The sequence below is a fragment of the Polyodon spathula genome, chromosome 23 (genome assembly GCF_017654505.1).
Source record: "Polyodon spathula isolate WHYD16114869_AA chromosome 23, ASM1765450v1, whole genome shotgun sequence".
In the NCBI taxonomy this organism is placed as follows: domain Eukaryota; kingdom Metazoa; phylum Chordata; class Actinopteri; order Acipenseriformes; family Polyodontidae; genus Polyodon; species Polyodon spathula.
In genome coordinates, this window is record NC_054556.1 from 12,908,102 (window position 1) to 12,932,911 (window position 24,810).

Sequence of the window (24,810 nt, forward strand, 5' to 3'; positions counted from 1 at the left end):
CACATAATTTTAAAATTTTTAACAGGTTGTTTATAAATCTATACATGTTTAATTTTAAAAGATAACAGATTAATTAAATTAATTTACTGGGACACCTGTGTAAGTCATTCACTAGAATCACTAGAAGATCACTGCGTGCATATATATATATATATATATATATATATATATATATATATATATATATATATATATATATATATATATATATATACACACACACACACACACACACACACACACACACACTTTTGAGTTGTTTTATTTAGTTCATGTCATTGCTGAGTGTCATTGCTATCCCACCTCTTAGCAATTAAATCATGTTAGTATAAACAATTTCATTGATTTTCAGATAGGAAAGTGAGCAATTGACTACTACTGATGAATCCACAGTCCAGTGTTTTTTCTTTGACCAGGGCAGTTTTCAGCTGAAGTGGAAAATTAACCAATAAACAAATATCATACAAGCTACACTTCACCCTCTCCACATTCCAGTTCTATAATACCTCATGATTCTCAGCTCAAAGTGTATCAGTAAAAAGTAATTTTTAAGCATGTTTTTAAAAAATGACCTAAAACTTGGAAGTGGACTCTGAGTCAGTGTACTCTTTCCCATCAGTTTCTAATGCATCAATGTGCGTTTGACTCAGTAAAGGGGATTGTCCGATGTGTGTTCCCCTCTGACCGGAGCGCCTTTATAGACAGTGGTGGAGGGGAGGATGGAAAAACAAGGAACAAAGAGGGAAGAGAAATTCTTGACCTGGGGTTAAAAAGGAGCACCAATTCCTTAACCACGCCAAGAATAAAACTGAATTTAACGCTGTTCATCTCAAGTAAGATTTTGAAGTAAATATGCAAAAATGTGACATATCTTAATGTTAATATCAAGAAACAACCTGGGCTTGGGTTGTGTTATATGACTGGTGTAACCTGCACTTGCTAGGAGAATCTATGATCAAAACTGTAATCCTTCTGACTGTTTATAGGTGACAAATCTTTTGACCCCACCTGCACTAGATCAAGAGACATAAGTAATCAGTTATTAATACAAACTATATATATATAAACTATGGGCCATATTTTCAATACTCCAGTCTTATAACTAAATATAACTAAACTAGAACCAAAAAACAAAATAATGGAATGGACTTTGAAACATCAACATGGAACTGATTTAAGAGTAGCCCCTTCTCACAGGTTTAATAACAGAGCTGCAGTTCAAACCAAAACATTGTCTATGGCTCCCCCTGGCGTATTTTATAAGTAATAACAAAAAAACAGGCACTCAATGTAGTGTCCTGGGCAATAGGCTCAAGTATTCAACTTATTTTACATTCAAGCCAGCTGTGATTCTTCATTCAAACGAAAAGGGACCCATTTCCAGTCTGTATAGATTTTGAAATATTGCAGAATCATCTCAGGTAATTAACCCTTAAAGTTGTGACACAGCAGAAGCGCCCTCTTCAAATGGCTTTGTGGTAAGTTGAAACGTGTCTCCTTTCGCCTCTCTGTATACTCACAGACAAACCCGTGTGTATAAAGAATACCTGTTAAAAACGACCGTCTGGAGTAATTACCCATTATGGCTGACGTACTTGCCGGAAGTGGCTGTCACGTGATGTTCTAAAAGTCGTCTATCGAAAACAATAGGAAACATGAGTACCACAAATGGAAGCGACAGTGTTATGAAAGAGCAGGACTTCCTGCAGAATTTATGCAGTTATACAACTTCGGTACATGCAATGTGCTGAGAAGGAGACTGTGTATGCGTAGGATTTTTTTTTTTTTTTTTTTTGATGCTGTTGAAATACTCGCATACGAGACAGTGAGAAGTCAGAATGGCAAAGAGAAAAGGGTCGATAGGTGCCTGTGCAGTAACAGAAACTAAGAAAGCAAAGCAAGCGACAAAGGGGACGACACAGAGGAGACCGAAAACACCTGGCAATAAAAAACTAATGGGTGAGTATAGTGATGTATTTCTGTAATAAGCTGCATGGAAACATTGATATTGTTGACATGGCAGCAGTACGTCACTCCGTTCATTTACGAAATTATTGTTTACTTTGATTATTATTATTTTTTAATAAACACAGTTATTTGACTTAAACTGGCAATATAATGATACCGGGAGTGTTGTAAAGTGAAATATGGTAACCTAGTTTAATAAAAATCGCCGAACTGAAGAAATTCTTTGATCTTTTATTTTGTTTTATATCATACAATAAAACATATAAAGTTGTAATTCGCATGACAATTGTCGTTACAGTAGTTATTAAAATGATTAAGGGGTATATGCAAACGTCACGTATCTGCCAGTGTTAGATTAATTGTGTTGAATAGTTAAAGCTGAAGTTGAGATTGTAAATTTACATTGTTTGGTGCAGCAGTACGAAGTCTTTCGCTCCAGCCTGCATATTTTGTCATATCTAGCACTACTGAGGCGTTCAGTGTGTCCCACATACAACTAGTTTCTGTAAACTGCAAACATGACTGCTCAAGTTGAACAGTGCTGAGGCTGCAGTTAATGTGTTTGCAGGTGTTTGAGCGTTTTGTTACAGTTTCAACCAGAAGAGAGAGCAGCACACAGCCTTTCACACTGATATCGTACAGTGCATTAACCCCGCCACACACGAATATTGCAGTATTATTTAACTCTTAGTTTGACTCCACACCTTTTGATCAATGTAGAAGGTGCCTGTGGTGACAGTCCAGTCTCTGCAATGAATTCTTCTACGGCTGCAAGAGGAAAGAAAAAGAAGCCAGACTTCAAAGTTCCAGCAACAGCAGATGGGGCTGCAAAACAGAAGAGCATCAAGCATGAACAGAAGGAGGAGCCAACTGAAATTAAAATAGAGGACCATGACAACAAGGACATTATGAGGTAAGCCTTGGATCTTCCATTTCATCCATAACTTCAAAAACACAAGTTCAGGGTTTTAAAGTCCTACACCTTGTCATCTCGGTAATATGCCTGAACAAGGGGAGTTCTGAAATCCGGGACTGGGTGCAGAGCTACTGTTTCAAATCCTAAAGCTGAGGGAACACAAAACCACTTTTTCATGAACAGTGGCTTGAAACCTGGTTCTGGGAGATCTAGTATGAGGCATCTTTGCTGTATCGTACCTCAAGTTTCCCCTGTTGTGCCATGCAGTGGCCTGAAACCAAGTTCTAAGTCACAAAGTGGCTTCGTGTTTGCTCAGCTTTAGATGTCAAAAGTTTTGGCTGGAGACTTCAACTGTGTAGTAACATTTTATATTGAACCTCATCATCCACGCGGTACTAATGGCAATGCAATGGCTCTGAACTAAAGGGGAGATTGCAGCAGAAGCACAGCTACAGTGTTGAGCCGTTGGTACAAGTCAAACTATAGAAACCTCTTAATCCTGAACACCAATGTTTAAGTGTTTTCTCAAAGCCCCAACTTTCTCTTTGGTTTATTAACTAATAATGGTGAATATGCATTGTCCTTTTAATGAAGCTTTTTTGGTGGGCAAGGTGTGATGTCATTGTGTTGTTGTTGATTTTGTTTGTAAACCTGCACAGCACCTTGAAGGACAGGCTGGCCGGCAGGGTGAAGAAGGAGAGCTCAGAGGAGGAGGAGGGCAGTGATGAGGACGAGTGGGAGGATGTGGAAGGTAAAGGGATTGGAGGCATCGTGAAAATCCTGAAACCTCGACATTTTGAAAATTCTTTTGTTAGTGCAGCTGTGATCGTTGAGCCCTATACACTGAGGTTTATTTGAAGACTATTTTAACAAATTGATTAACGTTTGATATTCATTAAACTGTTCTGGACAATGGCTCGCTTACTATGGAACGGCTCATGAATACAAAACTTATCAATGCAAAAAATATTTGAAGTTCAGCAAAAATATAACCTGAATTCCATAGTTTGGTTCTGCTCAAAAGTTTTCATATGAACTTAAAGTAGTGCGTTTGACATTTGAAATCATCCATCTTTTGAGATTTTTTAAAAATACTTTCTCTCGCATTGAGTTGACCTCATGGAATTGCCTGCTTTCACAATGTTTTGAGGATCTTCAGGTTCCAGAACTCTGGCCTTGATCCATGGAGTCAAACTAACAAGAGCTTCTTGTCTTGCTTTTCAGAACTCAATGAACCGGTATCGTTCGGGTCAGCCACCTCCAGCCTTCCTGAGCCTGTCCTCCCCAGTCAGCCAGTCGAGATAGAAATTGAAACACCACAGCAAGCCAAGAAGAGACAGAGGAGGTAAAAAAAAAAAATAAATAAATATATCATATGCAAGTTGTGCATTCAGGATTCAATTAATGTGCAAGCAATTGATGGCTGAATGCAAAGATGTTGCTTGTCATGTGAGATTCAATTGCACTCATAATATACAGTAATGCGTCGCGTATCCCCCCAGTCACATATTCGCCCTAACCGTTTATCCGCTATTATCAGGCTCTTCAGCAACGTAAGTTTGTTATTGAACAGAGAAGATTAGTTCAGAGATTGTAGATCCTACCAAAGTTTTCATACATTGTGTTGTATGCGATTCGTGCAATGCCATTGCTGGTAGTGTCACGTGAGCGCTTTAGTGTGTTGATATGTAAATAAATCCTGTTCGCCTGCAGGGGGCATATCAACTTCAACCTCCATCTCGATCTCCTGCCTGTCGCTCAGCAGCAAAAGCACACAAACAAACAACAGACAGCTACTCTGTCACAAGAATTAATACCCTGTACCTTTCTAAACAAGGGATTTAGGTGAGCTCCCTAATAAAAGTCGAATCTCAAAACAATAATTGTGTGAATATAGTGATTGTACAGCTGTGTATTATGGTATTTAAACAGGATTAATTTATCCACGTTTTTTTACCTATCCGCCCTTGCTCTGGTCCCGCCGCAGTCGGATACGTGGTGGATTACTGTATTAAACAAAATTCCAAAAATGCAAAAATAGAATAGTAACTTTTTTTTTAAATAATTTAAAAATACAAAACCGTACGTCTCTCAATGTATTGTATGTGAATGCACTGAATGATATTAAAACAACAACTTAAACTAGAACACCTATTTTGATGAAGGCAACTTCTGATTTTCTGTGTACCGTTGATATGGATTAGAAGCAGATTTTAGACCTTACTAGGGATTCACTAAAGTCACGATACAATAAGCATTATCATTCGTCTAACCATTATATGGAATGCACAAAAGCAAAGCTGATATGTACATAGTGTTAATGAGTAGAACACTGGCTGCAACATCACATGTCTTTTTCTGTACCAGTAATGTGAAAGATGTATTTCTTGAATATATAACCCTAGGCTCCCTCATGCAAAAAAGCCCTACTTTACTGTTGTATACTGCAAAGCTACAGAGCCGTTTGCTGAGTGATTTGTTGGTGTATTGGTGTGATGCAGATGCAGAGGCTGCTGTTGCTTTGTTTTTAGGGTCGTTCTTTAATATCTGGGATGTGCAGCAGTTGTGGTTAGTAAATATTATTTAGTTGTCAGTTTATTTACAGAGTTTGAAAGCAGACTCTGATGTTAATGAAGCTGCACTCTCACTGACAGGGAGAAGAGGAAAGCTGAATTTGAGACCTACCTACGAAGGATGATGAACCGTTTCAACAAGGATGTGCTTGTAGACACCCATAAGGTACAGTCATAATGTAGCCCTGAACCAACCCAAATCTTATATAGCATTGGAGGGGGGGGTACTGAATGAATTAGAAATCTTTGCAGTGTTTTCCACCTCAAAACAATTGCCATTGAATTTAAGTTTGTTAGTATTTATAAATTCTAGAAATCTAGATGTGATTTCTTCACATCTTGTATAATATTCACCCTAAAGCCCTCCTCACACGAACGCATAATGGGTATATTGATATCAATGGGCCCAGTCACACTGGCTGGAGCGTGAAGCAAGCAAGTTTACAAAAATATTTTTTTGCTCACTCAACCCAGTCACTGGAACTGGCCAGCTAGGAATCTGGAGTGTGTGTCTTTCATGTGGGAACAGCTTCAGACAAAGAGTTATTGTCACGTTTGGTGTGACTCCTCCAGTGAAGGAAATTAGCTTGCCTCGCTTGCCACAGATCTGGTGTATGGAGGGCTTACTGTGCTGTTTTTAGTTTCAGTTTGAGTGACTTCTCTTCTTTTAAAAAAATTTTTTAAATGTATTTACTTACAGGTGCACCTGCTCTGCTTGTTAGCCAACGGTTTCTTTCGGAACAGGATGTGCAATGAACCAGATCTCCAAGCTATAGCCCTGTCTATAATACCAGAGCAGTTCACCAAAGTTACCCCAGAGCACGCAGATGTCATGTTCCTCTCAAATCTCATCAAGTGGTAAGCAACAAACCTGGAGAAGCTCTTTGATTTGGAACTCGGTTAGTTTCAAGACAACCTATGTATGGGCTCATTCCTGGATCAAACACTTACCACTGCAATGATGTGTCTTTCACAATATATTCACCCCCAGGTCGTAGGATGGACTTGTGACTTCTTACCTTGATTGTCAGAAAGCTACATTGTTAAATCTCAGTACCGGACACACAAAGTTAATACGGTATTGTTAGCTATCGAATAAATCGGTAACCGCTTGATACACAGTAGGTCTGCATTGTCTGTCCAGGTTTATGTCAGCCTTTGTCCTGAACCCAGAGTTATCGTATAACGAGGACGAGAGCCGGATGTCAGCTCTGGAGAGGAGGTTTGGGATGTTCGCTGCCAGAGACCATGAAGAAATGACACACGTAGGTATCACACTTTATACCACGTCTGTGGCTACATTTTATGTTATGTCATGAAATTTTTATTTATTTTTTTATTGACAAACTGCACGCCAAATCCATTCTGTTGCTAAGTGTACTGCGTATCATTTAAAACAAACGCTGTTTACAAAATGTTGATATTCATGAAATACGAAATATTTTAAGATGGAAGTAAAACACCGGATCTAAAGATAGCACGTCTCTACACCCAGTACACCTGTAGGAAAGGATGAGCTGCACACGCCCAACATACATATACAGTGCCTATAGAAAGTCTACACCCCCTTGAACTTTTTTCGCATTTTGTTGTGTCAGTGCCTCAGAGTTTCATGCATTTAAATGAGGATTTTTTTCCAGTTATCTACACACCATACTCCACACTTAAGGGGAAGCAAGTTTTTATTGAGAACAAACAAAAATATGTATTAAAATACAAAACTGAAAGATCATAATTGGCTAAGTCTCCACCCCCCTGAGTTAATACTTGGTGGAAGCACCTTTGGCAGCAGTTACAGCTGTGAGTCTGTTGGGATAGGTTTCTACCAACTTTGCACCCCTAGGTTTGGCAGTATTTGACCATTCTTCTTTACAAAACTGTTCAAGCTCTGTCAAGTTTTTTGGGGAGCGTTGATGGACAGCAATCTTCAAGTCATGCCACAAATTTTTGATTGGATTTAGGTTGGGGTTCTGACTGAACCACTCAAGGACATTTACCTTTTTGTTCCTTAGCCACTCCAGTATAGCTTTGGCTGTGTGCTTTGGGTTGTTGCCATGCTGAAAGGTGAACTTCTGTCCAAGTTTCAGCTTTCTTGCAGAGGGCAGCAGGTTTTCCTCAGGGACTTCTTTTTATTTTGCTCCATTTCATTTTCCCTTCTATCCTGACAAGTGCCCCAGTCCCTGCCGATGAGAAACATCCCCATAACATGATGCTGCCACCACCATGCTTCACAGTAGGGATGGTGTTCTTTGGGCGATGCGCTGTGTTGGGTTTGTGCCAAACATAACGCTTCAAGGTGGGCTTTCTTGAGTAATGGATTCCTTCTTGCCACCCTACCATACAGGCCAGATTTGTGGAGTGCTTGGGATATTGTTGTCACATGCACACTTTGACCAGTCTTGGCCATAAAAGCCTGTAGCTCTTGCAAGGTTGCCATTCGCCTCTTGGTAGCCTCTCTGATCAGTCTCCTTCTTGCTTGGTCATCCAGTTTGGAGGGACGGCCTGATCTAGGCAGGGTCTTGGTGGTGCCATACACCTTCCAGTCAGTAATCCTGTTGACCGTGCTCCAAGAGATATTCAAAGCCTTTGATATTTTTTTTATACCCATCCCCTGATCTGTGCCTTTCAACAACTTTGTCCTGGAGTTCATTTGAAAGCACCTTGGTGCTCATGGTTGAGTTTTTGCTTTGAAATGCACTACCCAGCAGGGGGAACCTACAGGAACTGCTGAATTTATCCTGAAATCATGTGAATCACTACAATTTAACCCAAGTGGAGGCCACTTAACTTGGTGTGTGATTTTGAAGGCGATTGGTTACACCTGAGCTAATTTAGGATTGCTATTACAAGGGGGTTGGACACTTATCGAACCAAACTATTTGAGTTTTTATTTTTAATTAATGTTCTACAAATTTGTAGAATATTTTTTTCACTTACAAGTTGTGGAGTAGGATGTGTAGATAAATGAAAAAAAAAAAAAAAAAAATGTAAATGCATTTTAATTCCAGGCTATAAGGGGGTGTAGACTTTCTATAGGTGTGTGTGTGTGTGTGTGTGTGTGTGTGTGTGTGGGGGCATATATATAGACACACACACACACACACACACACACACACACACACAGTTTGTTCATATTGTAAGCATTTCTGACATAAACAAGGTATGTCATGAATGATAATTCTTTGTTTTTTTTTTGTTTTGTTTTGTTTTTTTTTTTGTTTTTTTTTAGCTTTTCTTAGTAATTCTCAGGGCTTTACAATTACTTTGCCGTCTGGTGCTGTCTCTTCAACCCATTTCTCTGAAAGGACCCCCCACTAAGGTATGCTGTCTACAGGATTCTGTATCTCTATAATATATGATTTTAAACTCTAAAGACAGACTTTAACCTCGGGGGACATTCTCTGAGCAATTCTTAGTTATTGAATGTAAAGAATACTCATTCAAAGGGGCTTGTTTTCAAAAACTACTGTAGGAAAGTGGATTTTTAGTAAATTCACAAGTAGTATTTACAAGTCCATTTCAAAGAAATAATCAGGGTTTTCCTCAACATAAATTCGGGAAAAACTAATAAGATCAACAGCCCTACAATAAGGGATTTGTGAGAATTATGTCATGCTATTGAGAGGTAAAGAAATTAAAGAAAAATATTCACATTACCCTTTAATGTATACATATATGAAATAAACAACAGATGGTTTACATCGGGGGAGTTGGTAGGCTCAGCTGTTGCAATCCTTAAAATGTTATCTGTCATGCAGTTCCATTAGCTATGTATATCTCATATGTGCAGTTATCAGTTTGCCTAGCTTACTTTCAGTTTGACTTCCAGATCATGTCATATTAGCAGTGTCTTCCAAGCCAAAGTATGTCAGTCATTAGGACAAGCAGCTGGCTGGTTGATGATATGAAGGGGCATTGAAAGGCTGGGGAGAATTTCTCTCTCCAGTTGGGATAGGCTAATAAATTGCAAGAGTAAAAGTAAAGTGTTGCCAGATTCCATAAAAAAAAAAAAAAAAAAAGAAAATACATAGTTGCTGCTTTCAAAACTATAACATTTAAAGTGAGTGGAATTTCCCAACCTGTAAGATTTGTAATCATTTATTTTCTTAAACCTCTTAAAGAGCTATGTATCAGTCAGCTAAACTAGTTTCATATTTCAGAGCAAGTCAAGAACTTCCAACTGTGCTTCTCAGGACAGTCCTGGTTCTTCCCGGAAGACCAAGCAAGCCAAAAAAAAATGTCCAGTTCAGAAGAAAGGCAGTGCGAAGGGGGTTGAGGAAACCTTATCTGATCCGGAAAGTGATTTTGCCCCGGAAAAGGGCCAAAGAGCCAAGAGAGCAGCCAGTGGGCAGGGCAGGTCTGGCAAGGGGGCAAAGAAACGCAAGTCTTCAGAGGAGGCGAGCAGTGATGGCAACAACCAAGACAGAGCAGCGAAGGAAGGAGCGCAGAGACCCAAGAATGCCCGGCGCAGGACAGTGGCCTCCAAAGTCTGTTACAAAGAGGAGAGTGGGAATGAAGACAGCAGTGACTCAGAGTTTGAGCTTTCTTCTGACACAGATAGCGATTTCTCAGAAGAAGGAGGAAAACACAGCACACCTAAGGGCAAAGGGCAGAAGTCTGGGCCTCAAACAAAAAAGCCTTTTAAGAGAGAAAAAGAGACTGGCAAACCACCAAAGGGCAAGAGAGACCCGCAAAAGACAGCTGAGGTGCTAAGTGATGATGACGGAGACGTGAAAGTAGTTGGCGAGGTGTCTTCCAGGGGTACGGACCAGTGGCTGGAGGTCTACCTCAGTCGAGTAGGAAAATGGGTTTGCGTGGATTGCGTGCGACCTACGGTAAACCAGCCGCAACAGTGCTGTAAATCTGCCACCAAACCGATTGCCTACATTGTGGGCATTGATGACGATGGCTTCGTCAAGGATATTACAAGGCGCTACGATCCGGCGTGGATGACGTCCACCAGGAAACACAGAGTAGATGCTGAGTGGTGGGAGGAGACAGTGGAGTGCTATCGGAGTCCTGTCACTGAGAGGGAGAAGAAGGAAGACCTGGAGGTGAGGAGCTCCATGATGGGCCGATACCTTTTCTTTGTTCACAATGTCGATATCTTAAATAGGTCACCAAAGATAATCCATTTGGAGTTGTGGATTGTAGCAGTGGCTTCCAAACAGTGAGAACATTTCAAGGGACCTGACAAATCAATGTTCCCCAGGCTGGAGGAATCAATTTATTTACATGAAAGCTTCTGTTGGGTGCTTGCCATTATTTTTCTGATGTTACCTTTACCAGCTTGATGTCAGCTCTATAGTATTGTATTGGTCTTCATTTCCAATCCCTGTGCAAACAGTATGCTAAAGGGGGTGATTAAAAGTGATAAGAAAATGTCAGATTTCTATGGAGGTCCTCAGTCAGGATGGGGCCATGAACGTTTGTGAGCCACTGGATTATAATTAGGGCTTCTGATTTTCAGCTTTTAACCGATAAAACACGATTTAAACACCTCCGATACAAAATAAATGAAATCAGTGGATAGTCAATAAACACTGGAAAAATGGTTCATGCCTATCCAATCCTAGACTGTGCCCAGTTCTAATTGTGCTGTAGTGCGTGTGGTGACTTTGGTAGGGAGCTCCTTATACAATCTGTATTTTGAACTCTGTTTACATGTTTCTTAGCTTCATGCCCAACTCCTAGACCAGCCAATGCCAACTTCCATTTCTGAGTACAAGAACCACCCACTGTATGTGCTGAGTAGGCATCTCCTGAAATACGAAGCCCTCTACCCACCAACTGCCGCCACCCTGGGCTACTGCAGAGGAGAGCCTGTCTATTCCAGGTACACGGGGGGAGTCGCTCAGGGCATGGAAAACAATTACCTGACACGAAAGCCTAGCATACACTAACAAACAGTGTTTACTCATGCATGCTAGATCTTTGCTGTTGTAGACGTGGCTTCTACTCAGGGAAGCATCTTACCAGATAAGAGTGTTGAGAAGCATCTTACCAGAAAAGAGCTCTGAGAAGCATCTTACCAGAAAAAATTCACTGATCGCGTGACTAGGACTTTAACTAATACATGTACGCGGGTATCTTCTCATTGTGTTAAAGCTTAAGAAAAGTTAAAGAAATTAAACAGAAATTACCATCTTTTACTGGATGAACTGTTTGTGGCATTTCTGTGCTGCAAACCTATAACTGTAGTACCATGAATCCCAACAGTTAGCGCATATATAAGTATTCCTAGGATGTTGATTCGTGTAAAGACATGGACACATTTGAATTCTCTGCACCCATGTAATAAATGAAAGCCGCTGTGATATATGCCCCTGTGTTCCATTCCAGGGACTGTGTGCACACTCTGCATTCTCGGGACACGTGGCTGAAAGAGGCCAGGGTAGTGAGACTGGGAGAGGTGCCATACAAGGTACTGCAGCTCTTCAGTAACCAACCATTTCATTAAACGCCTTCCACTAGTTCCTTAAAGTAATTGTACCAAACAAAATAATTCCATAAATCTTAGCAATTTTACACTTCAGTTAGGGCTCAAATGTCCAGTTTTGAAAGAAACCTGGTGTGGTGTATTTTTTATTTTTATTATTATATTATATTATTATATATTTTCTTTTTAAAACATTATATCTGGTTCTGCTTTAGGTTATAGGAAGTTTCACTTTTCTCTGCCTTTTTTAAAAGGAAATATGTTTTACTTGCACTTCCTGGGTCATGTTACTGGCTGAAATGACAGGGCAGAAGCCATTGAACGGGTGGAGAGAATTTCACCCTCCAAGCATTGATATAAAAACAGATTTGTTTAGTGTAGTACCAGATATCCTGTTTTAAAATAAAAATACAAATGTATAATGTTTCTTTCAAAACTGGTCATTTGAGGCTTCTGTAACAAATGGAAGTGTACAACAAGTAAGAATTGTTTTTGTTAGCTACGATCACGTTACAGGTTTCTGTAATTGTTATTAGACACAGATACTTTGCTTCAATATCCTATTCATTCTCTCTCTCTCTTTCGCTCTCTTTTGAGATGGTGAAAGGGTTTTCGAATCGTTCCCGCAAGGCCCGTCTGCTGGATACGGAGAGCCGTGATAAAGACGACCTGCCGCTATTCGGATCCTGGCAGACAGAGGAGTACCAGCCCCCCGTGGCAGTGGATGGGAAGGTAATCTAATTTCAAACATCCTGATTAGCATTCATCTTGGACTGCCATACCTAATATGAGCACCAGTAAAACCAGACAACCTTCAGACACCTCATTCAAGCAGCTTGTTGTAGGTACACTTTTTAAACAGTTTTTCACTAGGTCGCTCAAATCAAGATTGTTTAAATGTTGTGTCTTCAACTATAAACATGGTGAAAATGGATTGTTTTTGGTCAAGCTTCTGAATTATCAGATATATGGAAATAAGACTCCCATTGCGTAGGAGTTTGATCCATTCCTGGTTTTACTATGAGTTTAATAAGATACACCTGAGCTTGTTACCAATACTGTAGCTACTCAAGCTCATAATAAAATCTGGAATGGATGAAACTGCTATGCGGTAGGAATCTTATTTCCACATATATTGGTTTTATATTATTTATGTAATGAAGACATTGTGGCTGATGTTACAACTAAAAGTAAAGGTCACATCCTGAACTCTGGTAATAGCACCTAATGCAGATCTATCAAAAAATAAATAAATAAATGCAGGGTTCTGTAACACTTCAGTGTTCATTGTGAATGTGCGCCGGTGTGTCGGCAGGTTCCCCGGAACGAGTATGGGAATGTGTATCTCTTCAAGCCCTGCATGTTGCCCATCGGCTGTGTTCGAATGCAAGTCTCCAACCTCCACAAAGTGGCTCGCAAGCTGGGTATTGACTGTGCCCCGGCGGTGACTGGCTTTGATTTCCACTGTGGATTCTCACACCCTGTGTAAGGGCTCCCCTTTCACTTTTCCACAATCCAATTCATTTATTAAAATAAAGTAATTCCTTCCTTTCCTGGCTTCTATACCATTGAACTTTAGCAGAAGCAGGCCTTGTTGATGGTGCACTTTGTTTATGTAATGTCGTACAGATCATAACTAATCTAAACTGGGTCTAGGCCCAGCTGGTTTAGAAGCAGAGTATGTAGTCATCTGTTTTTCGATTTAAAGCTCACTTTATCCTGCTTGCGTCTCTGCAGTATTGAAGGCTATGTAGTGTGTGAGGAGTACAAAGAGGTTCTACTGGCCGCATGGGAGAATGAGCAAGCAGAGATGGAGAGGAAAGAAAAAGAGGTACGAGGTTATACAGTTAAACTGGATGTACTTTTCCATGTGTCAGCAAAATGATTTGGAACACTTTAGTTCAGGATCTGTGAATTACATCTTCGAACGTTTTAAACGAAGACAGTAATTAAACACAAACTTAAAAGAGTGCGAACTGATTAAAATTAATTAGCTAAATACCTTGGTTAACATTGTGCTGGGAATCGTTTAGTTCTTCATTTAATTCATTATAAGAAAACATTTTAAATAAACTATCGATATACTGCTACATCCTTGTACAGGTCACTCATTTGATTGCAGTTAAGACTCAATACTACATAATGGAGTAAAGCAGTGTACTTTTACTTCATCAGAAACGTGAGAAGCGAGTCCTAGCAAACTGGAAGCTGCTGGTAAAGGGATTGCTGATAAAAGAACGGTTGAAGCAGCGATATGGAAATCAGGCAAGTCTACAATCTACTAATGGACTTCCAAGGTTGTATATGTGGCCTCTGTCTGGTTGCACATAGTGACATTTCATCAGTCAGTCCTGGCTGTTACGTAGCCACAAAACAATTCTGAAAGGAAACAACAACAAAAAATATACTGCTTTAAGAAGCAAGCAGCTTAATTTAAAACTACACAATTCACTGACCATGTTTCAAAGCACTGTTATTTTGTTTAACCCTGAAAGCAATTCAGTACTACTGGGTACCCAAGTAAGTGAATGCCAGTATTCTGAGAGTCCTGTTCTTTACTTGAAAATTACTTGAAGAGCTGCAGTCCCAGACAAGGGTGTTCAGGTTATTTTCAGAACACAGTGAGGGGGTTATTGGTAGTTTCAGCAACAGTGATTTAGTCTGTGGCTGTAAAACTACTTTTTAACAACAGGATATAACCAAGCTCTCAAAATACATCCCTTGTGTGTAAACATGGCCATGCTGTAGTGTAGCATTTTAAATGTAGGGCATGGTAATTTTCAAAGCAGAGATTGAAAGTACAGAGTTGTAGATTGTAGGGTAGGGTCCCTCTACGTCAGTATTGCAGTATTACAGATTAGGTTAGTTGGTGTTGCTGGCATGGTTGTCCAGGTGCACAGCTTTAATGACCTCTGGGATGTCTAGGAGGGGATGAAGCCTGATTGATTACACCGTGTAACAATTTTTTTTTTTTTTTTTGTTCCTGGGTAGTAAGTGTTATTTCCTAATTGGTTATGCCTCAAAAGTATAGAAAATGGCTATTATTCCCCACAAACTTTGCTTTTGTGACCAGGACAGTGATATTTCAAAATATCACTATTTCCAATGGGAAAACGGGCAAATGTGTGACTACTCACTTCTAAATCTTTTGTAGTCATTTTTGTATTACTTTAGTATAAATACATGTTAATTTGGATTCATATGTTGTTTTTTTCTGACTTTATGTGAACGAAAAGACACACATTTGCCCGTTTCCCCATTGGAAATAGTGATATTTTGAAATATCACTGTCCTGGTCTCAAAAGCAAAGTTTGTGGGGAATAATAGCCATTTTCTATACTTTTGAGGCATAAGCAATTAGGAAATAACACTTACTACCCAGGAACAAAAATTGTGTTACATAGTGTTACCAGCGCATGCCTGTTTGTGTTTCAGAGTGAAGCCAACGTCCCCACAGGCACGGCAGAAGGGGGAGGGTTCTCCTCTGACGAGGAGGGTCCCAGCTCTCAGTCCACTGTCCCTGACCTGGCCTGTTCCTGGCCCCGGAACAGACAGGCCCCAGAAGAAGAGGGAAGAATTGTGAGAAAAAGCAAACGTGAGAAGAGGGGTGAACAAAAGAATCTGTTTCCTTTTGAGAAGAAATAAAAAATAAAAAAAGACCAACAAAAATGTTACCCCAACATTTTATGATGGGGGCTGAATACTTTTTCAAAACACTATATATATATATATATATATATATATATATATATATATATATATATATATATATATATATATATATATATATATATATATATATATATATACACACATACACACATACACATACATACATACATACATACAGCAGGGGTCGAAAAAAAAAAAACATCTCTGAAGCTCCTGAGTTAACTGCTCCTGTTGGCATGTGGGATAAAGACCAGCTGATAGCTTTAGAAATAGTTTCTAAATGAACATTTTATTTTTTTTCTAAAATGTAGCTAACTCAGTAATAGTTTTTGTCAAAGCACTGCAGGATTGTTTGTAGATACCATTCTTTTATACTGATGTTTGTCATTGTATGTCATTTTTATGTTGTCTCTTAATATTTATGCTGATGTGCCAGGTCTCCAGAGTGTGGCTTGCTTGCGTGTGGCTGGGGGATACCTTGGTTTAATTCACTAGTCTTTACTTCTGGTAGCCTGGATCAGATGACAAGTAAAATGTGTTTGAACCGAGCACACAGTGGATAGCATTGCAGTTACGAGGCACATAGAGAGGCAGTCTGTGTATGCAGACTCAACTGCTCCCTCTACCCCCAAGACTGTTTTAAACGTCTTGTGATCGGATAAATGGAATCTATGTGGTCTATGAAGAGATTTACGTATCAAGGCAAAGTTAAGTCTTGAATGGCACACTGGAGAAGCTGGCAAGACTTTCTGGACGTTAAAAAGACAGCTGCTTCAAAAAAACATTTTTTTTTTTATTTTACATATGTTTTGAGATTGTATAGTTGTCCACAAATGACTTAAAAAAAATAAACTTTTGACTTTGTAGTTATTGGTCTTTCAAACTTGAACTGCTAATTACATGAATTAGGATGGGAAACTATAACGCTTAAAGCACTCACCACAGAACATGCTTAAATATGACACACCTGCAGGTAGAGAAGCACATAAAACAAAACACTAGCTAGTGTTTCTTAATATGTAAAAGTAATTTAAAAATAAATGACTCATCGAAGTTAAAGTAATTCAGTGTATCTGGATTTCATGACACAACAGATAACGTCAGGTTATTACCATAACCCTGGCTCCCTGAAAGAGAATGATAACACTATGTAACACAATTTTTGTTCCTGGGTAGTAAGTGTTATTTCCTAATTGCTTATGCCTCAAAAGTATAGAACATGGCTATTATTCCCCACAAACTTTGCAGTGTATTTACAGTATAATGGTAAATCTCGAGAAACTACTCACTTCTAAATCTTTTGTAGTCATCTTTGTATTACTTTAGTATAAATACATGTTAATTTGGATTCATATGTTGCTGTTAGGAAATAACACTTACTACCCAGGAACAATTTTTTTTTTTTTTTTTCGTGACACAGTGGAACCATTACCGAATGGGAAGAGCCTCTCTGACCGTCAATCACTGAGCATATATAAAGAAGCTGCCCTATCAGGGCCCTGCTATGTGGGAAGTCCATCCCACCTGTTGATGAGGGACGTCCTCACAGTAGCACATCGCCATTTTCTTTCGAGAACAGAGGTCAGCTGGGAACACGACCTGAAATGGTAATGATTGTCATTCTCTTCCAAAGGAACCAGGTTCACTTTCACTTTTAATTACAACCGTTACCGAATGGGAAGCTGTACCAAAGCTGTCGTGGCTGCAGATTACTGGCAGTACAGCCCACATGACGCCTAAGGGCATGCCGCCTGCAAAACTCTAGAGCCCAGATGTGCAGTCTTGTCTCTGGGGTGCAATATTCTGGGGTCAGGATACTCATTCCGATCAGTTTATTTATTTTCAAATGAATTAAGTTTAAATACTAAACTCTGAAACTCGTTTATCACACCGCGTTGTCGATTTCTCCTGACTATCAGATAAGGTGCAGAATAGTTTCCCAGGCACTGACTGCATTGACAGTTAATCTAATAGCAGAAAGCCTCTTGTGTCCTCGCCATCGCGCACTATGCCATAAAAAAATTAAAAAGTAATAAAAACTTTATCCTTATTAAAACATTTTAATTTGATTTAAGTGACATGCTTATGTTTTAAATACTGTTCATTTTTTGTAAGTAGTCTCAAGGAAGAAGCTTGTTGTTTTTGTTTGGTATGGTGGATATCTGTTACTTTGTAAATGCTTCCTTCACATGTTTTGTTGTGTAATTGTATTGTTTATGCTGTATTCAATATTTTTATTTTTAAATCACGTGCCAAGCGTGCATTCCACAGCGAAGCAGCTGTGAGCGCAGTTGAAATCGGTCTCTTTGCTTTCAACCTGCTATACACAAGATGGACCGGTCCAGTTTCTTTAATTATTTGTACCACTCGAGAGGCACCTTCCAGGACTTCGCGGAAAAGTACTCCAGTCATTTGAAACTGTTACAGCCCCTGCTTTTACGTCATATACTGCGCTGCTTGCATTAATGGATAGAATTAGTTTCACTTTCAGTGCCACAGCAAACGCCTTGCTAACGGGATTTCTAGCTTTCTGTGCTTAAGGTGAGTGACGTATTAGCTGTTTTGTACCTGTTTAAATAGATGAGTTTGTTTAAATAATGACCGCGTACATCATTTCATATTAAAACTAACCCGTTATCACATCAGGCAACAACAAAATGCGTGTATATTATCTGAAAGGCTCCTTCTTTGCGCAGTGAGAAATCTACGATTCAGTATTATGCATGGAATAGTATAAGGGTCAAAATTACATAGTTTGTTAATTAGTTCATAAGTTAATTCGTTAATTAATTTGTCAATTCATAAATTCTTAAATTAATTGATTAATTAATATATGATATATATATATTATATATATATATATATATATTATATATATATATATATAATATATATATATAAATTAAATGCTCATTTCCCTGGCATTGCACGTTTAGTTATCAACCCCGAAGGAGAGTGGGGGGATAAATTTAAACCCACCGATAATTTTTAAAAAAATTTACCATGATTTATTTGGGAAATTTTAAACATATTTTACATTATAAATGAGTGCTGCATAATTTTTACACAGATTACCCACCGAATCATCACCTGCATGGCAGAATGCCAAAAAGGCAAAGTGTGACAATGGCAGCTGCAGAATCAAAGTGACGATGCAGGTGTGTCCCCAGTGTGTATCGACACTACACCGGAGAGCTCAGGGGCCTCACAAGTGCAGGCAGTATTTATCGGCGGTTGTGTCAGGCAGGCTCCCTTTGAAAAATGTATGGCTAATCGTTCTTGGTTAAAGGCTAATGCCAGCGGTTCAGTAATTTGCTCGTTTTGTTCCGAAATTCGTGATCTGGGACCCCATGTAAAAGAACGGCTTAGAATTGATCAGGCTTTTATCAATGGCATAACTGCAACATCAGCCAAAAAACTAAATGACAAAATAAGCGAACATCGGAAATGCAAGTCTGGTACAAAACGTGAAGAAATACGAACCAGACAAAAGCAGGCCATGGAGACAGCTGCTGAAAACAGCACTGATGTATAGAAAAATCAGAATCAGAAAAAATGACAGGTCACTGGGAGCATAATGAGAACTGCCTACATGATTTGTAGGCAGTTCTCATTCTGCACCTACAGCAGCTTACCGGATTGGATAATGGGAAAATGCTGTATTCCGACCACGCATGTCGTAATATACTCATGTTTGTAGCAGACAAAATGGCTGCACAACTTGCAAAATATATAATTTGTTCGAGTGACATGTTCAGTATTCTGGTCGATGAAAGCACATCTGCCTCCAGCATCTCTTGTCTCATAGTTTACGTGCGAATTGCATTCGAAGATGTACCATGCAACTACTTTTTTAACATTGTGGAGCTAAAGTCAGGAACAGGTGCTGGCATTGCACATGAGTTATTCCTCACCCTCAATCGATACGCGGCATTACTGCAGAAATACTTCGAGGGCGTCTAGTGGGTTTTGCAATTGATGGAGCAGCATCGATGCTGTGGAAATACAAAGGGGCAGCATCAATTCTGCGAGCAAGGATTAGCAACGATCTAATCGTGATTCATTGTATGAACCATAAACCATAGAGGCAGCTGTACTCAACCCTACATCATGGCCTGCAGAAGAGGATGCAAGAATCTTGTTTGGGGATGATAAAGTTACGAATCTGTGCAAAAATGTGAAATTAAACGTTTCAAGACCTCTAACGATAAATGAATTCAGAGTACAAAGATACTCCGCGCATGAGGGATAACCTGAAGAAACTGATCACCACAGTTGGTGTTAATCCTGTGTCCACTGCGGAATGTGAATGTGGGTTTAGTGCGATGAACCTTATTCTGACGGACCAGAGAAGCCGAATGCATGTTATCATACTCAACAGCATGCTGTTTATTTCAATTAACGGCCCCAACATTGACACTTTCCAAGTTGAGAAATATGCTGAGTTGTGGATTAAAGAGGATGCTGCTGAGGACAGACCTACAGGAAAGAAATGGAAAGAGGAAACCATTGCCCACCATTCCAAACTGTTTTGTTAGAACGGTCCAGCCTTGTCCTTTGGTCAAAAAAGTTCAAAACATTTAACTTATCTTACTTATGCTAATAAAAATGTAAGGCGGTCATTGATTTATGTAAGGGCAAGACGTTTTGAATCTGGATTTAAATCGCTCCAAAATTTTTTTTTTTTCATTTGCATTAAAAAAAGTCTACTTGTTTTTAATTATGCTGTGCCTTTACAACTTCATGTCGCCAGTAGTCCCCAAATCAGGTAAGGTTGTTTGTTAAGGGAAATACAGTATATATATATATATATATATATATATATATATATATATATATATATATATATATATATATATATATATATATATATAAAATAATGTGTGTGTGTGTGTGTGTGTGTCTCCCTTACGGAAATGTCATGTAGGATCCTACAGGACATTATGGGACTAAAAAGGTTTTAGAGGAATCCTAAAGGATTCTTTAAAAAAAAATCCTATAGTACTCAAAAGGGTCTCTCTACAGTAGTACTATAGGACTAAAAAAGTTTTAAAGAAATCCTATAGGATATTCTATAGGAGTTGACCAATTTACTATAGGACTTTCTACAGGTTATTTCCGTAATATGTGTGTGTGTGTATGTGTGAAATATTCATAGTAGATGAAGCTGTTAAAATACGTATGTTCTGTAATGTTCCATTTATTGTCGTTTCACTCTAGTCTATGTAGCTATCAATGAGGTTATGCGTAACAGTGAAAGTACCAGTACTTGTCATGGGTGCGCTTTAAGTTATTTTAGTTGCTGTAAGCGTAGCGTAGGGTGGTTTTTGTTCATAAAAAAATAATATATAAGTAACGTAATGACTGTCTTGGCTGTTTATATTGGGTACTACAGATGTGTCACGGTGTGCCAAATCTGTTTTATGTTTGTCAATTCCTATCCCCCCACTCTGGAAATTTTACAAATCGCACCCTGCTACTAGCTGTCTTGTATCGGGCACAAACTGTATGTAAACACAGTGGAATTGGGTGAAACCGGTTTTTGTTTTAAAATACCGGTGGTCCTGTGGAATAAGTTGACCGGGGAAAAGTGGATCGAAATTGAAAGGGGTGGTTCTAAAGGTTCATCTGGGGAATTAGTAGATCAAGCTCAGGGAATACGCTCATCAGATATATTAACTAAAAATAAATCATTTAAAATAAACGTTGTAAGTGTCATTTATATATCTGCTTGTTTAACACGCGTTATAGCAACCCGATATGTTTTTGTTACATATTTAACGTGAACATTGAAAAGGACAAAACCAAAGAGAGAATACCTTGTCAGGTGAATGGATTGTGAGAAGCACTCCAGTCAGTTGTTGCTTATACATATTTATGTCACATGTTGAATTTGATTACTGATGTTCTTTTGTGTCACAAGAGGCAATTTAGTTACTTGGACATGTCCATTGTATTTACTGGGACAAACCTACTTCAAATGAGGTTCGACAATAGTACAGCAAGAAAGGACTAATGCTTCCAGCACATCCTCTGCTGCCTAGCACACATGCAGTCTTATTTTCCCTGCAAGCCTCTAGTGGAGTACCTATGGTGTTCTACCTGTACAGTGTTAACTAACTTCCTTCTTTTTATTTACTCATGCAATGTGGTTCTGTAAGTATTTTCCTCAGGTTTTAAGTTTACTGGTGTGGAAAAAATGAAAAAATATTTTATTTTGAACAATACTGCCACATTGTGGTACTGTGCAGCATAAACCTGTTACCTTATATAACAGAAGCAGTGCTGCCATGAGATAGTTTGCCAAGGGTAAACTAAATGAAGATTATTTTCTGTTTTAGGAAACAAGGGACTTGTTCCTGAATGCCTCTGGATATCCATATATGATTAACTGAGAAACCACTGGGGGACTGGTTGAATGTGTTGCCTGTACAGGTGCTTAATCGGTAACTAAAGCTGATTATTTAGATTCCTGAGTGCAAAGTTTGACCCTATGAAAAGAATAAAACAAATGTAACATTATGAAACTAGCAACTCAAGAAGTGGAGATGATGTTTTTAGATACTTGTCTCAAAATATGTCCCTATTAGGTTTTCTAGATTCATGGCCTGATAGGGGCTTCCAGTTTAATGACTGGATGTGACACCCAGAAGTTGGGGGTGCAGAGGACAATGAGCCCAGATTGGTACAGCCCATGTTTTACCAAATGCTAATTACACAAGTCTTCAGATTAAAACCAGCAGTACAGTAAATTAGGTTTTGCAATAATTTGAAATCTGCTTTTAATAAGTATGTTTTAAAAAGAGGAGAAGTTGAATGGGTTTCTAAAGCAGATTTCATGTGCATTACAGTTTCACATTGAGGAGTTTGTATGTAAAGCTGATTTCACGTACATTACAGTTTCTCATTGAGGAGTTTGTATATACAGCTGATTTCACGTACATTACAGTTTCTCATTGAGGAGTTTGTATATAAAGCTGATTTCATGTACATTCTGTTTTAGACTAAGCCAGAAGATGGATGGCATTCCAGTATTGTCTCAGCTTAAGTCATTTGTGCAGTGGTCTACGGGGGACAGTAAAGGAGCTGAAAAGACACAAAATAATTTTTTGAAGCTCTGCCCGGTGGTATCCCAGGGCACATCAGCAATTCAGGCGATAATGGGCGATAACGAAGGTGCCAGAAAAACACAGATGGAGTTCCTGGAAGGTGTAAATGGCATGGTGAATTCTGTGCCAGTTGTTGGACATGCAAAAGGTGTATTCCATTACATATGTGGTGACAAGGAATGTGGTGATGATGCTATGAAAGCTGCATCCCATACTACGGCTGTTATTGGGGGAGGGGTAGGGGGTTTTCTGATGGGTGGTCCAGTGGGAGCAGCATTATTAGGAGCAGTGGGGGGAGCATTAATGGACGAAGTTATTAGTGTAGGTGAGATTGCTGTAAACGGTGAAAATGCCAAGCCATATGGCTTTGTTGACAATGTATTCCGCATTGTGAAGGACCCAAAGAATGGAGGCAACTATGTAGACCTGACTGGTGCTATAGTTCTTGATGGTATGGCAGGATATGCAGCTGGGCAAGGGATAGGAAAAAAAATTGAGTATAAATTAGATAAAACAAAGCTTGCAAAATCTGTTGGAAAAGATGCTGCTAATCAAATCATAGATGCTGGAGAAAAAATGCGCGATATTCATGCCAAGAATAATATAAAACAGAGCAAGCCTCATGTGTTAACAAAAGTCACAGACCTTGAAACGGGCAAGACTTTTGAAGGTCATAATAAACAAATACGCCAGGCTATTAAGAACAAGAACCACATGACAAATGGATCATCAGAATTACAAAAGAGAGTGCCTGATGCCAGGAAGGTAATTAGCAGGAATCCTACTGCATGTGCAGAGCACCAGGCCTATAATGGTTTATACGCAGAACGTCCTAATGCTTCACCTGCTGAAATAAGAGGTGTGAGTGTCAAAATGCACAATAAATTAAAAAGGCCTGTTACCGTTGCACGTTGTGTAAATTGCAAAGAATTCGATTCTGCTATGGGGTCAGTTCCTACTGATCTCTTGAGTGAAACACCTGTTCCAATAAGAGTGAGCTATGGCAAAGCATCTCTCGTGACTGCTGCAGGAGTAGGAGTCAACGTTTTGACTAAGAAATCATCTGGCCAAATTTGAGAATCATCCGGCCAAATTTATATTTCACTCGGGCCCTGAGCGCCCGTCATATCACCATCATCATACATTCACTGTCATTCATTTAATGGGATTCTCCGTGCTGAATTGGACTATTTGCTTCTGTTCTTACATTTCTTATTCTTAATAAGAGTCTGCATTCGTTCGTTACACTGGCCTCGGCGTTATCTGGTTGACTGGTCTTCTAATCTTCAAAGCAAAAGTTGATACAGCATGCCATTTTGCCTCGTTCTCATAGCCAAGAGTGGTGCAGAAATGGGTATCATTTGAAAGTTTATATTAGATTACTATAATTGGGATTCCACATCCTGTTAACCTGCAATGGCGATTGAAACACTGTACCGTTTGGGTAACAAAATGTCTGTTGACAACACAGGAGTGATTAAAGGGTTAAACTTATTTTTGTATAATTGCGCACCATCTGCAAACTGTAACATGAAGATGAAAAGGGAGTAAACTGGCATGGTAACCTACGAAAGATGATTATTAATAGACTGGCCTGGTCTCCATGAGAATGCAGCTAACACAAGGCCCTAAAGAGACTGGTTTCCTGTTTTATTGGAAGCAAATGGTATGGGTGTAGGTTTGTAAAGAGGTCTCAAAATCAGAGACGGGCCACGGTGTGTTTGGACAACAAAGAAGAGCAGTGAACAACAACTGACAATAATAATAAATATAGAATACATTAAACAGGTGTTAAATTAACGTGCCATGGATTCTAATTAAAAGCAATATACTTTAACAACAGATTGATAAAGAATGAATTACAATTTTGTAATATTTTACTAATTAGAATTCACTGGATATATCCGATACCTTACTGTATTTGCTTACTGTTTTAAGAATATTAATATTCCTATAGAAAAGACCTGTGTATGTTTGCTTTTACATGTAAATGATATTTGCACTGAAGCTGAAATATTACCTGAATATTATCCATTGCTGAATTTAATGTACCGATTCATGCAATTAATAATAATTACTTACTGATAAAATTCATAAAAGATATAACGGTGTTGTGTGGTTTATTGTTCAATT

At 38.9% G+C, this 24,810-nt stretch overlaps 2 protein-coding genes across 5 annotated transcripts; both read left to right on the forward strand.

Moving 5' to 3' along the window:
* The first annotated feature begins 1,647 nt into the window (after positions 1-1,647).
* xpc (xeroderma pigmentosum, complementation group C) lies at positions 1,648-15,652 on the forward strand. Its single transcript, XM_041225538.1, has 16 exons — positions 1,648-1,959; positions 2,689-2,881; positions 3,544-3,635; positions 4,109-4,229; positions 5,539-5,623; positions 6,158-6,315; positions 6,602-6,722; positions 8,687-8,776; positions 9,618-10,511; positions 11,133-11,293; positions 11,800-11,881; positions 12,494-12,628; positions 13,212-13,381; positions 13,634-13,727; positions 14,072-14,161; positions 15,332-15,652. Exons 1-16 carry the CDS (start codon positions 1,839-1,841, stop codon positions 15,539-15,541), a joined length of 2,817 nt encoding a protein of 938 aa, XP_041081472.1. The 5' UTR covers positions 1,648-1,838; the 3' UTR covers positions 15,542-15,652.
* A 1,482-nt stretch (positions 15,653-17,134) lies between these two features.
* Positions 17,135-24,780, forward strand: LOC121298252. Of its 4 annotated transcripts, none has more exons than XM_041225261.1 (3): positions 17,135-17,175; positions 21,910-22,003; positions 22,572-24,780. In XM_041225261.1, the coding sequence occupies exons 2-3, from the start codon at positions 21,987-21,989 to the stop codon at positions 23,752-23,754; spliced, it is 1,200 nt and encodes a 399-aa protein (XP_041081195.1). In that variant the 5' UTR covers positions 17,135-17,175; positions 21,910-21,986; the 3' UTR covers positions 23,755-24,780. The 4 variants fall into 4 exon arrangements, with proteins under 4 accessions (XP_041081195.1, XP_041081199.1, XP_041081196.1 ...); XM_041225262.1 differs by lacking the exon at positions 17,135-17,175 and adding an exon at positions 17,737-18,109; XM_041225263.1 differs by lacking the exon at positions 17,135-17,175 and adding an exon at positions 17,742-18,109 and having other exon boundaries at positions 21,910-22,014.
* The last annotated feature ends 30 nt before the right edge of the window (positions 24,781-24,810 follow it).